Source organism: Rhineura floridana, chromosome 17 (assembly GCF_030035675.1).
Source record: "Rhineura floridana isolate rRhiFlo1 chromosome 17, rRhiFlo1.hap2, whole genome shotgun sequence".
In the NCBI taxonomy this organism is placed as follows: domain Eukaryota; kingdom Metazoa; phylum Chordata; class Lepidosauria; order Squamata; family Rhineuridae; genus Rhineura; species Rhineura floridana.
This window is the reverse complement of record NC_084496.1, coordinates 30482691-30500221: the sequence shown is the minus strand read 5'-3', so window position 1 is coordinate 30500221 and position 17531 is coordinate 30482691. Positions and strand designations below refer to the sequence as shown.

The 17531-nt window shown below is 48.7% G+C and overlaps 1 protein-coding gene across 1 annotated transcript in view; it reads left to right on the top strand.

Moving 5' to 3' along the window:
* The window catches only part of FBXL18 (F-box and leucine rich repeat protein 18), a 34987-nt gene extending 17757 nt beyond the window's left edge, over positions 1–17230 (top strand). The window contains exon 5 of the mRNA XM_061599644.1: positions 15192–17230. Within this exon, the coding sequence (XP_061455628.1) occupies positions 15192–15348 (157 nt within the window). The 3' untranslated portion in view covers positions 15349–17230. The remainder of the gene's footprint in view (positions 1–15191) is intronic.
* Positions 17231–17531: the final 301 nt, after the last annotated feature.

Sequence of the window (17531 nt, the reverse complement as noted above, 5' to 3'; positions counted from 1 at the left end):
ATTTGTGATTTTTATCCACATCTGTCGGATCCCTCCTCAGTCGCCCTTTCTTCAAGCCCTAAACAGGTTAGCCTTCCCTCACAGAGAATATTATGAGAGAGGAAGAAAACCTTCCTACACACCATGAATTTCCTTCATATTTCTATCACAGAGTACAAAGCGCTTCTACCAAACGTGTTTTCTGGAGAATTCATCCTCAGCTGGTGGATTGGGGCCCTTAAATGGGTTTCCACACCTTTTCAAAGTGGGTCACACTAGTCTCCACCCATCCACCCATCCTTTTCCTTTATGACTTTTGTTTTTAGAGAAGGCAAAAGCTGAGAGACAAGGAATTAAATGTGGGTCCCAGGCCTGAAGACCCTAAAGGTGACTAAGGACTCCAAAGCAGCGGGCGCTGCCTTCATTTTTCAAGCATCTCTCTGGAACCAGGAGAGTTGGGAGCTTGGGTTGTTCTCCGCCCCACCCCACCCCGAATTAAAATGTGTGTTTCTCAGGGAACTGCTGGATATGCTGTTTAACTACACTAAAGATCGGATTCCACAATTTGCACTGGGATTTTAACCAGAGAGTAAACAAGTATTCCTTGTCATAAAAGAAGCAAGAAAATCTGGGCCTGACAAAAGAGGAATGTAATCCAGCCCCTTGATTCAATAAACTGTGTTAATATCTCACTAAGTCAGATCCTCTGCTTGCTCCAGGAACATATAGCGCTTAAAACATATACCCTCCAGGTTTTTGTGGCACTGATTTCACTACCCAGTTGCTGTCTGGCATGATTCCTTGTGTTTACTGACTTCACACCATAGAGCTGGGGTGTGTGAGAAACACAATGGGCTGACTTGGGGCCTGTTGTGATCTGTACAAATCTGAGGAAATGTCAGCTGGTACTGACAGACAGATAAAGGAGATTGGTGTTAATAACAGCGCCACAGCTGGTCTTTGCATCTCCCTCTCCTCGAGAATACTCATCTGCAACACTTTTTTCTTGCCACTTTTCTAAAAAACAAAACAAAACACGACTCTGCTCAGGCCCAGTGGGCAGGTAATGTCTTTAAAGCCTTCAGCAAAACAATATTGGATCACATGTGGTAAGTATAACTGTACAATGAATTGGGGCAGGGGGAGGACAGAGTGAGTGACACCAAGGGACAGGCACAAGCCAAGGACTTTGCCAAAGGTTCTTTAACCGTAACTGGGGTTGGGCAGCAACCCATCTACAGGCAGTGCCTCGCCCAGTTCAACCTGCCAAGCAGTCGTCAGGGCCAGCAGCTATGAGTGGACCCGAATCATGGGCCTCTTGGGAGTTGGGCCCTTCCACCACTTCAGGGCTTTGAGGAACTGTGGGCTATCTTGGGCCCAAGAAGTTCTCAGGGCCCCTTGCTGTGCTCTGCTCTGCTCTGCTCTGCTATGATGGGTCCTTTGCCCTTCCTGTCAACAGACTGTGCAGCTAAGTGCCTCTCATCCACTCTTGCAGCTTCCTCAACCCAGGCCTCTCCTGCATCTGCTTTACATCAGGGCCACCTCTCTGTCTGCCTAGCCACTCTGGCTGGTATTGGTTCGCCAGGGCCTGCCATCATCTGCCAAAGTGGACGTGCCAGAGCTTGAACCAGGAACCGTCTAGATATAAAGTGGGTGCTCTGCCACATCTGCTTTCCTGGGCCCAGCACTTCTGTCACCTGCGCCCCACGCTTGTCTGGACTGCCTCCTGGGGAGTGACCTGAGCCTTCCTTTCTGATCGACTGTTTTGCCTTGCTTTTTCGCTCAACGCCTTGGGCCAGCTGCAGGGCCCTGTGCAACTTTCCTCGCTCAAGAAAAGCCAAGGGAGGTGCTGTGCAAGAGCGCTGCGGAACGGCCTTCCGGTCTCTCCCTCCCTTATGGGTGTCCTGCAGGCACCTGGTGCTGCCTTTGGAGTTTCCCCAGGCCTGAGTCCCAGCATGCTTGCAGGATCATTCTGCCGTTTCCCTGCACGCACACTGAAGATAGACAGCCTGTGTTGGCCTTGCAGTCCCAGTGGATGCTAGGCCTCGTCTGCCCGAGGTGTGAAGCTGTTTGCTGCTGCCTTGAAATGAGAGCCAAGAGCGTCTGGTTTCCAGACCTGCTGTAGGGCAGCTGAACTGCGGCTGCTGCATCTTGGGCCCTGCCAGAGCTGAGACTTGGGCTGCCGCCGACTGGCAGCCAAGAACCTGGAGGGTCAAGCCAAGAAGTAGAGCTGTACTGGGAGCCAAAGCTAGAGGAAGAGTTACTCTTCTGTTGCCCAAGTCCTAACAGTAACATAGTCACTGCTTTACATCGAGTCAGGCCATTGGTCCATCCCGCTCAGTACCGGCTACATCCGTCTTCCCCAACCTGGTGCCTTACAGACCTCTTGGACAATAGTTCCCCTCAGTCCCAGCCAACTGGCCACTGATTGGCTCTCCAGAGTAGAATCTCTCTCAGCCTTGCCTGGAAATACCAGATAGGTCCCGGGACTTTGTGCATACAAAGGAGATGTGCCACCACAGAGCAACGGCCCCTCTCCAAAGGAAGGGAAGCTTTCAGAGCCAGGGGCTACCTTGGGTGGCTGGAACCTGTCCAGTCTAGGCTGGGGACTCTTCCTGCCTATGGAGAGGCACTCCCCTGAGGCTCTGCTGGCCCCCCACCACGAAGGGCAGTTGTGCACAGCCCCGTGAGTTCCCCCTGGGAGCCCTGGAAGTGGGGCTGCCTTTGTCCAAGCTCTCAGTCCCAAAGGCATACAAAGCAAAAGGAGATGAAAGTGCCTCTGCAGCAGATGCAGAGTGCAGTTTCCTCCACTATGGAGGTGATGATCATGAGCATCCCCAGACAGCAAGGATTACAAGGAATAGTTTTCAGATCTGGTGAATGGTACTGTGTTTCTGCCCTTTTTCTAGACATGCAAGCTCTGCCCATTAGCAGCCTTTGCCAAGCTGGTGCCCTCTTGGCAATCCTTGCTGGGTTTGATGGGAGTTGTAGTCCAAAACAGCTGTGGGTCCCAGCTTCGTGAAGTCTGGCCTATAGGTCGAAAGGAAGTCTTCTGCCTTCCCAGATTCTAGACCTTCTCTGCTAGCTCCGTCTCCTTCGGTTGTCTTAAGCAACTCCTCCCACCCCCTCCCTGCTGTGCTGATCACACCCGTAAAATATTTGTCTTCTCTCCTTCCCCGCCCCACTCCCTTTCATTGTCCTTTAAGTCAAGCTGTAAATATTTGATTCTTCTCTCTCTGTTTTTCTTTCTCCCCCCCCCCAGTCAGTCCCTCCAGCTCATTAACCATCATCCTCTCCTCTGAAACGGCCTCGCTTGTTCAGCATCTACTTTCTAGGGAGATGCACTTAAGTTGGGCTTTTCTTCCACAGGGTTCAGCCTTAGACTCTGGAGCGCAGGTGTGAGATGTGCTGGGCTACGGCAATGGTTTTAAAGCTTTGCGGGCAGAAAGACTCCTGCCACTTCTCTGCAGAACCTGGGCAGAACTGGATCATGCAATTTCTCTCATGCAAGCCATGTTCCAGGCCTTGCACATTCTTTGCTGCTGGCCTTGAGTAGGTCCAATGTGAGGCCATTACCCTTCCTTGCTAATTGCATACTATCTTCACAGTTTCTGAGCCAGTCACTGGAGTCATTGACTAGAGCTGGTGCAGGTGTGTGCGTGCATGTGTGTGTGCAGTGTGGGGTCCATGCTAACGTCTTGGGGGTTTGTTACTGCTATGCCTTTTTGCTGACTTGGTTCTGTCCCTACGGCCCTCCCGATGTTGTTGGACTCTTAACACCCCCCATCATCCCTGACCATTGGCCATGCTGGTTGGAGTTGACGGCAGTTGGGGTCCAACTGTCCAGAGGGCCACAGGTTTTCGGTCCCTTTTCTCTCTGTTGGCAGGCCCAGTACCATTTTTGGAACATGCGTCCCTTGCCATGGTATTGCATTAGATGAAGTAAGTGGTGGAACTAAACAGTGCCATAAACAACGAGTATTGGCTCCTGGAATGCATCTGATTTAAAAGTGGTGAGCTTTTTCCTCTGTTGTGCCCCCCCTTTCCCTGCCCAGCCTCCGCCCCCCCCTTCACCTTTACTTCCTCCTGACCTTGGAAAAGCTCCTGCCGTTTGCTGGCACATTGGCTGCCAATCCCGCTTTGCTAGCCTCAGCACGGCTGCTGGCTGGGTCCCCACCTCCGATTGCGGAAGGCTTAATGCATTGCTCGGCTGGTGTAGTGAATCATTAAAGATCTCGTTCCAGCTTTCATTGTCTGTTTGGCTTCCTGCTCTCTTGGAACCCTTGAATCAGGCTGTCACTTTGAATTAATAATAAACGCCGAGGGCCGCCTCCTTGGCTTGCGTTACTCGAGGCTTTGGAGCACTTGTTGAAATTTGACTCTGCCGCATGGGGGGGAGAGCGGGTATTTCTACCTTCCATTTGCAGTGGGGTGGGGAAGGTGGGAGGGTTTGTTACTGAAGGCAGGTTGTGAAAAAACTGGGAGACAAGTCCGGAGGATTTAGATGTCTTTTTTCATGAGCATTGCTTGCTTATCTGTTGAGGGGTGTGTGTAAGGCGTTTGTTTTTCTGTATACTTTCATGTATGACCTTTTTATCCCAAGAGGCACACAAAGTGTCTGCAAGTGGCAAAGCACTTGCTGGAGGAGGGCACAGGTGGCTAAAGAGCCCTCTGAGTCCCACCCCTGACATTGTCCCTAATCCACTCTCCAACACTTGGAAAAAAGCGGGGGAGTGAGCAAAGGGTGTAGCTCTCTTGAGTGGAAGCCATCACCAAACATAGAGGCATGTGCTCAGTGAACAAGCCTGTGTGGTGCAGAGCACTGGTCTTCAACCTTGGGTCTCCAGATGTTGATGGACTGCAGCTCCCATCATCCCTGACCACTGGCCATGCTGTCTGGTGATGATGGGAGTGGTAGTCCAACAACAACTGGAGTCCCAAGGTTGAAAAACGGGAGTGTAGAGGCTAGAGTGCTGGGGTGACCCAGGTTCCAATTCCTGTTCAGCTGTGAAGTTCAGTGGGTGATTGTGGGGCAGTCATGTGCATATACTGCCTGTCAGGGTGGCTGTGAGGATAAAATGCAAGGTCAGGGGAGAAGCTGGGCACACTCTGGGAGGAAGGACAGGAAGGTAATTTTTTAAAAAACCACAAATTTCATGCTGGTGTAATAAAAAGTCTCTAAATTCCTCAAGGAGCAAAACCCAGATTCTGGAACCACGATAAAAGATGCAAATCCCAGATGAAGCTTTTCCATGCATTTCTGATTTTTGCAAATCCTTTTGACTGGGACTGTTGTGGACAACAGGAAGTGTTTCTGAGGGCAGTTACAGAAGGCGCAGAGAGAAGGGCCAAAGTGCAGAATCCAGGAGCTCTTGGACTCTGGAAGCCTTCTCCACTGGTTGGTAAAAGTAGGTCACTCATGGCAGAGAGTAGGCAGCCATTTGGAACTGCACACACAGGGGGGACACACAAACACACGCACACATAGCGCTCCTGCAAAGCAAACAGGCACGGTGGGCTTGAAGCAGGCTTCCTTCTTCTGCAGCCTGTTATTCATTACTGATCCTCACCTGTTAACAAGCTTTTCCCCAGAGCCATAGTACATAGCATGTTGCCAAAGAGAAATAGATATCTTTCGCAACCCCCATCATGAGAGCTAGAAACTTGCTGGGGTTCTCAGACCTCTGCATATATGCTCTTCTCCAATATGTACCACTTGTGCTTCTTAATTTCCTGTCTTCCTCCTGTTAGCTTCACTGTGGTGAGCCATAAGCTCCCATCCTTTCCCATGTGCTCTCCAGAAAGAACTCTGGGCAGGAATGTTAGGCATTCGCCAGCTCCTTCCTTTTCCTCTTTCTGACCTCTGGGTCAGGTGCAGCTACTTCCTCCACGCTGGAAGCTTTGCCACGGCGCTTTGATTTTGTAAGTGTGCACCACTATGTGTGCAGGAGGGGGAAGGCAGAACAAGAGGCATCAGACATCGCTGCAATGTTTCCCAAGTAGAAATTAAGCTTAATTGGCCAATTATTGAAATAACTTCTTAATTTGCAGAAGATGTTGGAAAACAACTTCCCAGTGTGTTTGAGCTTGTTGTGGCAGAACCCAGCCTTGAGATTTGATGGGGTTGTTCTGGCTTCTTTCCTTTGATCCTCACCCTCCCCAGCTACCTGCTCCCAGTTTGTTTTTTTAGGAAGTGGCTTTTTGGGTATCATATTTGGCGCATGTCCAGTACCATCTACTGTGGGACTGCAAAGCATTTTGACTCTAGGAATTCACCACAATGGTATAGATAGCAGCTGTGTGAACTTAGAGAGAGAGAGAGAGAGAGAGAGAGAGTATACCTCTGCATCCCCTGAGGCCTTCCTGGAGCACTGGAGACAGTGGGCTTTCCAACATGATTTTAAGGGTCTGTTCCTGGCATGGCATCTAGTCCAACCCTTTGCTCAGAGCAGAATCTGCAGTGCAGGAAGAAACTGCACCATACCTGACAGGTAGCCAGCCAGCTTTTGCTTAAATATTTCCAGCAAAGGAGAGCCTACCACCTCTTGAGGTCCTGCTGTTCCACAGTCAGACACCTCATACTATTAGGAAATATTTCCTAATATGTAGCCAAAATCTGCTTCCTTGCACTCTCCACCCATCACCTGTAGGCCTGCCCTCTGGAGTAAACTAGCCTGTTTTCCATTCTCCCTGGGTAGCAGCCTCTTAGCAGGCTAATGCGTTTTTTTACATGCTAGTAACTTTTGTGGATTTATTTTCAAAGGTGGATTAGGGGGTTCCCTGCAGTCTTAGGTCTTGTACTTACTGAAGGTGGTATAATTGAGTTCTCTGTATCAAATAAAGATCAATAGTCCCTTGCATATAGAAAAGTATGTTAAGGAGAAAGGTGGGCTAGACGTTTTGTCCTGGACACACTACATGTCTGTGTGCAGCAGACTTTTCAATGTGAAGAAGCTTTCCCAAGATGTTCATAAGTGTGAATTTGTGAAATATGTTTAATGAATTCGGTATATTTATGAATGTGTCCATTTTTGTTCTATCTGTAAGTTGATTTTTTTTTGCACTTCCCACAAAAGCTTCATATAAATATGTGTGTAAAGGTAAAGGTAAAGGTGTCCCCGCACTTGTAGTGCGAGTCGTTTTCAACTCTTAGGGTGACATCTTGGAACATTTACTAGGCAGACCATATATATGGGGTGGAATTGCCAGTTCCTTCCCCGGCCTTTCTTTACCCCCCAGCATATGCCGGGTACTCAATTTACCGACCACGGATGGATGGAAGGCTGAGTGGACCTTGACCCCTTTTACCAGAGATTTGACTTCCTCCTTCCGTTGGAATCGAACTCCAGCCGTGAGCAGAGCTTCGGCTGCATTACCGCCGCTTACCACTCTGCGCCACGGAGGACCTATAAATACGTGGGTAACAGTAAAAACAAAACAAAACCCCTAACTATCCTATGAGCCCCGCCCCCTGCCAGCATGCACAGTGTGAGGCCTAGGCCTGGATGAGCAAGTTTATAGTATATTTTGGACATTATTATTCCATATGCCTTAATCCTGTGTAAGAGTCCAGCTGGGTTCTGTCTTTGCAGTCACCGAGCGGAGTTAAGAGACTCCTCATTCCACATGCTGCCAGGCACTGTGATAGAGTGGAAATAATCTACCCCTTTGCCACATGTTACGGTGGACATGAAATTTAAAGACTTGTGAGTACGTGCCTGTTTTCATCTCTGAGGCCAGTGAGCAGATCTGCCTCTGACAGCCTCATTGATGTGTTATGTTTGGGCAGGGGCAGTGTGTTGCAGCAGTATGTTCAGGTGAGGTGTGGATATTCTACGCTTGTGGTCCTGCAGTTAAATATCCATGTACCTCTGGGACCTCACCTTTTTTGCGTCAAGCAGCAGCCTCGTCTGAGCAGCTGTTATGTTTTGCTGCATCCAAGTGCACAGTGACCGACACGGCTGCTGTGTACAGGCAGCTCCTCAAGGCTGCCCTCTTTCATTCTGCTGTAATGAATTTGCATGACAGGGGTAAAATGCACATGATTTAAAACAGTTCGCTAGAAAGTGTAATGCCTTTAGTCATTGCCTCTACTATTTACATGATGATCCATCCTTGAAAGGAAGTCCACAAGTTGCTAGTCCATAAAAATCTAGTGCTAGTTCCAAAGTCCTCCTGACTATCCCACAGTTACTGCATAGTTATTTAGTTTCTATGCAACCAAAGGCATTTAACGTAGTGGCATGAGTACTTTAGAATGCTGTTTCTATTGAAAGCATGCAGGAACCTTCAATTCTGATATTTTGACACTTGCCGAAAATGTCCCTGTTTCGCCAACCATCTTTAGAGAATTAATTTGGTCATTTGTTCTGTATCTTTAGATTTTATAATTTTATGTTTTAATTGTTTTGTTGTACACCTGCTTGGGGTTGGCATTTTAGAAATACTTGTATAAACAAATAAAATCAGTTTGCCAAGATCAGTTTGCCATCTGTGGCAGATGCTCAGGAATACTGAATGCATTTCAGAAGGCAAGGAACTTAGTCCATTTATTTAAAGAGGAGGGAAGCTCTCTCTGTTGTGCACCTGAATTAAATGTATGAGCTGGCGCATAAGGCACATTGCCCCTGAGTTGGACCATCTCTCCATTCAGTGAAGAGGAGGAGTTGGATTCTTCCCAGGTTTCAACTTAAAACGTTTTGTTTTCGTTTATTCATTTTGCTGAAGAGCACACTGTCTGCCAGATCTGGGATCTGTTTGACAGATCAAACTGTTGGATCCTCTGATCCCTGCCCCCCCCCACATTGCCCATCTTGAGGATAAACTAGAATGAATTGAAAGTAACCATTTGCCGCCTTTGTCTCTCTCTTTTGCGCTTTTGAGGTGTGCCATGTGGCTATACCATTTACTGGGGAGCAACAGTTGGGTGCAGGAGGGGGGCGTGCTGTTGCCTTCCTGCCCTCTTTCTGGGCATCTGGTGGCCACTATTAGCAAAGGCTACACTGGTCTGACTCATCTAGGCTGCCCCTGTGTTCAAGCTGAACAGGCTCCATTCTCAGGTTTTCCATTCTTTGCCTTACCATTCATGACCTCACATGCGGGGGGGGGGAAGGAGGAGAGAGAGAATACCCCACTTAATGTTCTGTCTTTTCCTGAAGCCTCAGGGGTGGTGGTTTTCAAGGCCCTAGTTGACCCCGGCTGCAAATGCCAGGCCACACAAAAGGTCTTAGGCCGAAGCTTTCAATCACTCCAAAAATAACATTTGCATAGATGTGCAGCAGTTACTAGGAAAACCAAATACACAACAGCCCGTGCCCCCCTGTCGATGCTCACCATTTCCCCAGACAGTCTTTTAAAACTAGTAGGTGCAGAAGGAAGTCTCCAGGGGCCAAACTATCTCCTAGAAGAAGCATTTGTTTCCTTTGTTGTTATACGTCTCCCCAGCCCTGCTCTGTAACGTTGGCTGTAGCTGCCGGGTGGGGGTGAGGAAATGCACAGCAGAACGATGATATCAGGACCCAGACCTAGCTGCTCAATGGAAGAGGAGAATTTGACACCAGCAAGGTGTGTGTGTCTTTGGTGGCAGCTCTGTGTTTCTTCAAGCATGTAGCTGTGCCCGTGTGTGTGTGTGCATGTGCGCACTGCTCTGTCACCCCAGCATCTTATTCTCTTTGTGCAAGAACAAAACAGAGGTGTGCCTTGTCTGTTGGCAACTCTGATTTTGGTGTTTTACTTTGGCAAGCTGAGGCAACCTAAGAGAAGCACTGAGGATTTGCTAGCCCAACTGAGTCCCCTCGGAGCAGAAGGCAGCTGTGTGACGGGAGCTCTTGGCTTGCACCCACGTGTGCCTGCCCTCTCTCTTCAAGTTTTCCTGGCCTTCTGCAGACTTGAGGAGGTGGGTCAAGTTTGAACTCCATCCAGATGTAGAACCATGGAAAGATTAGAGCAGATATTCTGCATCTAATTGAATCACTGTCTGTCTTTTCATCTCCCTCAGCCTTGGGGTTGGTTTAACCCTAGCACAGCAGTCGTTATGCCCTTAATCTAGAGTATCCAAAGGCAGATGGACAATGGCGTTTCTAGCTTCTGAAGGATTGCGGTTACCCATCGTTAGAATCATTGGGGGGTTCAGGTTATCAATCAAAAGCAAATCTATTTTGGGATATTTAGAGAGTGCGAGGTAACCATGATCAGGATTTTGTATGTATGCCAGGATTTTTTGCCTGTGCAGAAAGTAGTGGTGGACTTTCTAACAATGGGAAGCTTCTAGACTTCATGGCTGAGGAGCTATGTAAGATGTGCTGAAATCTCCAAAGCCAGAGAGGTTACTGTACACGATTTTTCTGAGGCTGAGGGGCATAGCATGCTTCAGAGTCCTTCTGTGACTAGAAAAACCAGAATAGGTTATGGAAAATAGTACAAATGGCTGAATAAATTATGTAAAGTAAATGGTTGCCAATTTTGCTCAAGTTGCAAAACTTAGGCAGGTTGCAGAATTCCCCTTTTCTTGGAACAGAACCATGACACATAGCATATGTAGCTTCAATTATAATTCAAGTGTGGTTCTAGCAGAAGCTGGTTAACTTGTTTTGAACGTTTGAAGTGTGCAAAGGCTGCCAAGCATCTGCTTTATGTGCAGAAGATGTGCCGGCATCTCCAGGTGGGACTGGGAGAGACTCTCCTCTAAAACCCTGGAGAACCTGTTGCCAGTCAGTATAGACAATATTGAGCTAGGTGGACCAGTGGCCAGCTCTGTCTAAGGCAGCCTCCTGTGTTCCTGTGAAATCTGCAATATAGAAAACAGTTTTCTTTCTTTCATATGCAAATCTGAAAATAGCAAGACACGACCATTACTGGGCTTGGTTCTTTCCTTTTGTTTCTGAGCCAGAAAAAATGGAAATGGGCTGCCTTCAAGTCGATTCTGACTTATGGCAACCCCACGAATAGGGTTTTCATGGTAAGCAGTATTCAGGGGGGGTTTACCATTGCCTCCTTCTGAGGCTGAGAGGCAGTGACTGGCCCAAGGCCACCCAGTGAGCTTCATGGCTGTGTGGGGTTTCAAACCCTGGTCTCCCAGGTCGTAGTCTGACACTCTAACCACAGCCAGAGCCTTTCTGTAATTACAGAGAAGGGTGCCTGTTGCATCTCTGCATGATGAGTTGATCTGGCCTTGCCCTTTCGCCATTGCCCTTCACTGGGGGCAGAAAACCTTGCGCTGTCTCCCCACGGTTTCACTAGATCTTTTGGTCACTCTTGATGTAGCTGAGTAAGCTGTGTCTCTGCAGGAGCAGGTCCTCCAAACACGACTGTCTGGCTAGGCAGTTGTTTTCTCTGTTACATTCCCAAAGGTTACCCTTTCACATGTTCCCAGTGTTTATTTGGGGAAGAAGAAGTGTGTTTCTGGCTCTCCAAGGTTTGGAAAGCGCAGAGCTCAAAGAATAAACCCCGGGCAAGGGGGAGAGGATCCTGAGACCCTGTCAATGACTGTGGCCTCATTGTTGCAGCTTTCTTCCCTTCCCCACTGAACGAGGCCTGAGCCATGCTTGTCCCCTCCAGCAATCAATACCTAATATTTTAACTTGCTCTGTGCGCATGTGCACACTCTCTCCTCTTTCCCAGCATGCCTTATCTTTACCCTCCTGCTGTGTGGCCTATTGACTCCCTAGTGGCTGCTATTGAATAGGGCTTTCTGCCTGAGACAGCTTTAAATGGTCTCTTTTTTTCCTTTTGGGTAAACATTGTGTATGGGTTTGACTGCAGCAGCGGTTTTTCTCTGCCTCTGGAGTTACAGCCCTGCTGGTGCAGTCCCTTCTCTTCTCCCATTAATTCCACTTCCAGAGTCCAAGGGAGGGGAGATCTATGGTGGTCTGCTTTTTTCCCTTTTTCTTTTTTAATACAGCAGAATTAGCAGTGTGGCAGAAAATCAGGACAGGAGGTGTTGAGCACTGTGGAAACGAGCCAGAGTTGAGGAGCAATGAATGAAGTATTAGGAACAGGGGAAAGGCACAGCTCTAGGCCAGGATCCAAGCAGGACACATTACCCGAAGGGTAAAGCACCTCCTTTGTATGGAGGTGGACTTGGGGTGAATCTTGGCTTCCTATATTCTAGAAGTGAGCATTCTGCATGGATCTTTTTGTAGCCGAGAACGTACCATCCACACGTAGGAGGGAGGTGTTAGCAGGCTCAGGGAAACCCTTAGGTTTGTAGAAGTATTAAGAAGAGCTCCAAAAAGACCTTTCCAAACTGAGTGAATGGGCAGAAAAATGGCAAATGCAATTCAATATAAACAAGTGTAAAATTATGCATATTGGAGCAAAAAATCTTAATTTCACATATACGCTCATGGGGTCTGAACTGGCGGTGACCGACCAGGAGAGAGACCTCGGGGTTGTAGTGGACAGCACGATGAAAATGTCGACCCAGTGTGCGGCAGCTGTGAAAAAGGCAAATTCCATGCTAGCGATAATTAGGAAAGGTATTGAAAATAAAACAGCTGATACAATGCCGTTGTATAAATCTATGGTGCGGCTGCATTTGGAATACTGTGTACAGTTCTGGTTGCCTCATCTCAAAAAGGATATTATAGAGTTGGAAAAGGTTCAGAAGAGGGCAACCAGAATGATCAAGGGGATGGAGTGACTCCCTTACGAGGAAAGGTTGCAGCATTTGGGGCTTTTTAGTTTAGAGAAAAGGCGGGTCAGAGGAGACATGATAGAAGTGTATAAAATTATGCATGGCATTGAGAAAGTGGATAGAGAAAAGTTCTTCTCCCTCTCTCATAATACTAGAACTCGTGGACATTCAAAGAAGCTGAATGTTGGAAGATTCAGGACAGACAAAAGGAAGTACTTCTTTACTCAGCGCATCGTTAAACTATGGAATTTGCTCCCACAAGATGCAGTAATGGCCACCAGCTTGGATGGCTTTAAAAGAAGATTAGACAAATTCATGGAGGACAGGGCTATCAATGGCTACTAGCTGTGATGGCTGTGCTGTGCCACCCTAGTCAGAGGCAGCATGCTTCTGAAAACCAGTTGCTGGAAGCCTCAGAAGGGGAGAGTGTTCTTGCACTCGGGTCCTGCTTGCGGGCTTCCCCCAGGCACCTGGTTGGCCACTGTGAGAACAGGATGCTGGACTAGATGGGCCACTGGCCTGATCCAGCAGGCTCTTCTTATGTTCTTATGTTCTAAGAACCCCAGGAAGTATCTCAAGCAGCCTGGTGGGAACTGAGCCTGCTCAGTGGCCTTCCTGATGCTAGGAGGGGGAATGGCCTGGAGTATCCTGGAAGACGGTGTTGCTGGTTCAGCCCTGACCCAGAGCGCTTCGCAGCGTAACGTTTTGTTGCAGGTCCCATTCAAAAGAATTGGGCAGTAGCTGATGAGAGAGACCTCTGCCTGCGCCCCTGGAAAGTCAGAAAAGGCCGTGCTGGGCTGGCAGGCCAAATGGGCTGACCTGGCATAATCCATTCTCTGCTGTCACAAAGGAAATGTTTGGCTTGCCTGCTCGTCACTGGGTGGCTGCAGCATCCGCTGATGGCCCTGGCCAGTGTGACATGAGAGAGCGTTCATTTTTGGTTTTGGAACTCAACATCTGTAAGGTTTAAATTCTAGGGCAAGAGCTCCCAAGCTGCAGCCATGCAGAGAGGCTGCCCAGTGCGAGCGTGCAGGAACCTGTAAAGACCCTGGCCGCTGGATCACGCCACGGGCCCAGCTACTCCAGCATCCTGTTCCCAGCAGTGGCTCTCCAGGGGCCCCGTGGGAAACCCACCAGCAGGGCTTGAAGGAGCAGCCCTCTCTTGCTACCTCCCCAGCCGCCACAGCTGTCACTCAGTGGCCTATTCCCCCTGAACCTGGAGGATGCACCATGGCTACCGGCTATGGATAGCCTTGTTTGTCTGATCCCCCTTGAAAGCCATCCAGGCCAGTGGTACTTTCAGTCCCATGGCCTAATTTCTTTCATGGGTGGGGTGGGGGGTGGGCAAGGAAAATCTGCTGTGTCCCATTATCACAGTGCTGCAGCACAGCAGATTTCCACCCTCAGTCTTTCCATCTCTGTCTGAGTCACTGCTCATAACGGTCCTCCATATGTTCAGGCGGCACACTTGGAACCATGACTCTTGCAGTGAAGTCATGGGATGGACTCCTCCGAGAGCGGGTCATTCTTTTTTCACACACTCTAAAAGAGAGTTGGGGAACTTGTGGCCCTCCAGGTGTTGCTGAACCCTTTCCTCCCTGACCACTGGCCATGCTGGCAGGGGCTGATGGGAGTTGGGAGTCCAGCAATATTTGGAGGGCTGCAAGTTCCCTATCCCTGTTCTAAAAGTTGAGCAGTCTGCCTCTGGTATTGGTAGTTTAGGAAGCACTTCCCTATATTGCAACCATTTTTCTGTGGAGGGCCGCATTCGCTCGAGGGTGATCTGTCAAGGTCCCAGGCTATGGTCTGAAGGCACATGAGGCCAGCACCCTAAGCAGGGTCAGGCCTGGTCAGTGCTTGGATGGGACACCGCTTGGGTTGTAAGCTGCCTTGGGTTTCTATCATGAAAAGAAAGGCAGGGTATAAATGTAATAAATAAATAAATAAATAAATAAAGGATTGCACAATGGCCAGAGCCAGTGTTCTGAATAACTGACCCGGAATAAACATCACCTTGCTTCACTTTTCACCATGGCTACCTCAGAGCAGAAATCTGTATCCCAGGCAGGTCTACTCAAAAGTAAGCTCCACTGGGTTTAATGGTCTAACTCGTAAATAAATATTCAGACAATTTTTTTAGTATGATAGACCAATACAGCTACTCTTCGGGAAAGCACGTGAAAGTGATTCCTTTCTGACTTTAGCGTGGTGCACACACACAGATATGGCTGAAGCCTGCCAGTTTGTTCTCAGACAGTTAGGAGGAACTGCTTTCCCCCAGCAATTTACAACCAGGAAAAAAGTGGGGGGGTGAGGCAAATCAATTTATTTTTGTCAGATCAAATACTGCCCCTTCTGCTTTTTCTGGAACTGTGCTGAAAGAGGCGGGAAGCACTTTAAAAACCAAAAAATAAAATAAGGAAGCGAGCAGGAAGAAAGGAAGATGGGGGCAGCTTTGAGGGCCCACATCACGGGGCCAAGGCTGCAGGTTGCTCCCTTCTGCCTCAGACTCTCAGGCCCTCTCCATCCATCTTCTTCCTTTCCACCCTGACCCTAATATCTTTTGTGTCTGGTTTAGCTTTCAGGCCGACAGACCTGCATTGAACATTGTCATTTTCCCTCTCCTGCACGAGGACTTGCCGGAGGTCATCCGAGATGTCCCCATGATGCACTTGGATGAAATCACCTTGTTCAAAAGCCGGGTGGCCGAGGAGCCGCCTAACCTGTGGTGGTGATAACGGCATAGCAGAGCACGACACTTGGCGTGAGCACCGACCAGCGGCTTCTCCTTGGCCAGGAGTTCCCATTCTTGAGCCTCGTGGGCTACCTTATTTAAAGGCTGTGCAACTTTGATGTCACTTCAGGGCAAGCTTACCAGGATGCATAGCAGGCCTGCGGATCTTGTTTGGGCAAAATTTGCCCTTGAAAAGCCTAATATTTATTCATTTTAATTTCTAGCCCATCCTATCCCTGAGGAACCCAGGGTGGGTTGCAATTGGGAAATAGTGGAGCCTTCTGGGTATTTCCTTGCTATTTAATACATGAGTTCTTGTGTAACTTTGTAGTTAAAAGTAAGAGGAATATAACTTGAAATAATGTGCTTGCTTTCTCCCCCTCCTGTTATTCCCCCACCCCACTTTTGTGCTTCAAGGATTATTCGTTGCTTGACTGTCTTAAGGGACTGTGTTAAGTTAATGCAAAGGGGTGGACATGTTTAAACTTTTGTTTATTTGGGGGATTGAGGTGTGCTTGTGTCACACAGCCAATCTCCTACCTGTCCACATATCCTGACAGGAATAGTTCTGCAGCCAGGACCTGATGTGCTGGATGCAAACGCAGTTTTCAGTGTTTTAGTCCCTTTGATGTCCAGAGGTGCCTGTGAGGCTAATACCCTTGGCTGCAGGAGAGGCCAGCCAGCAGTGCAGTCAGTTGCCAGGCCAAAGCTCCATAGGAAGTTCCAGTTTGGCCTCAATGTCCTCCTAGCTTAAAATGGCCCTGAAGCAGAATGGCCAGGAAGTAAAACACACCCTCCAGCCACAATGAAAAGATTTCTGTGTCTTTCAAAGGTTTCCTTTCCCTTACTAGCTCAGCCTTTTGTTTCACGCATGGGTGCAGTGCAGCCGGAAGATCTCCTGCACGAGCCCCAATGAAATGGATGGGTGCCATGCAAGAAGACTGCTACTGTGTGGTTGTGCAGCGGGCACTCATTTAACTGGGCCTTGCGCAGGGGAACGTCTCTGAATATCCGCAGCACGTCTTGTACAGGCCCTGTGTTATTGGGCAACAAACGCGTTTCAGGTGCTTAAAAGACAATTGCACCTTGTAGGAGGAGCTGGCATTAAGCTCCTCTCTGAAATTGCTGCTGTGAGCATAGACCTCCCATACAACCCCCTACACAAACACACATACACACGCTTCTTCTTACAGCCCCAAATCATCAATCCTTTCTAACAGCTTTGTGAAAGTAGGCCTTGTTTCTAACAGGTCGGTGGTGACGGAGGTTGTAACTTGGATTGACACAGGTTTATTTAAACCTTGCCAAAATACACCTTTGCCAGGCCCTCCTTCCAGGGGGCACTGCCCACGGTTTTGCCCTTTGGATAACCTGGGGCCGGTCCTGCACAGACACACCCCAGGAGCTCCCAGGGTTTGATCTAGGCCTGCCTGCACCAGCTTTGTCATCTCTTAAAACACAGGTGGGGGACCTGGTGCCCTCCAGAGGTTGTTGGGTTCCAGCTTCCCAGCAAAGGTCGGGGGGATGATGGGAGTCAAAAGGCCAGCAGCATCTAGAGGGCCAGAGGGTGCCCCACCTCTGTTTCTCGCTTTCCCTGTGGGAGCCACTGCAGTGGCAGCACCACACCACTTGGTGCCTCTCGTGGGTGCAGATTTAGGTGTCCCCAAAAGACATGTTTTGCAAGGAGGAGGGCAGAGAGGGAGCAGCCGTGGCTCAGTTTTTTCTTTCTCAGTGACTTCCTTCTGCTACTCTGTGCTTGAAGTCATGGGCCAGCTTGAGTATCTGTGGCAGTGTGTCTTTGAAATGTGATGCTGGTATCTATGTTAATTGGACGAACAGTGGATTTTCCTGTCAGTTTGGTATATAAACACTTCTGTACACACCTTTCCTACTTCAGTACACTTTTAACAATGACAGGAGTTCAGCTTCTACGAAATTAGGCGGTTCCTTGTGTCTAGCTGAGCCTTCCCTGACTCAAAGCTTGCCGTATGCTTTTATCTACGACTTCCATCAGCTCCAGCCATTCTGCACTCTGACAGTGGTTCTCCAGGGTTGTGGACAATGAGAGGTCTTCCCCATCATCTTTTTTTAACTGGAGATGCCAGCAGGGATTGAATCTGGGACCTTCTGCATGCAGAGCTGTGGAAAGGTGGAGGCAGAAGGTCAGACTACTTGCCTAATCCT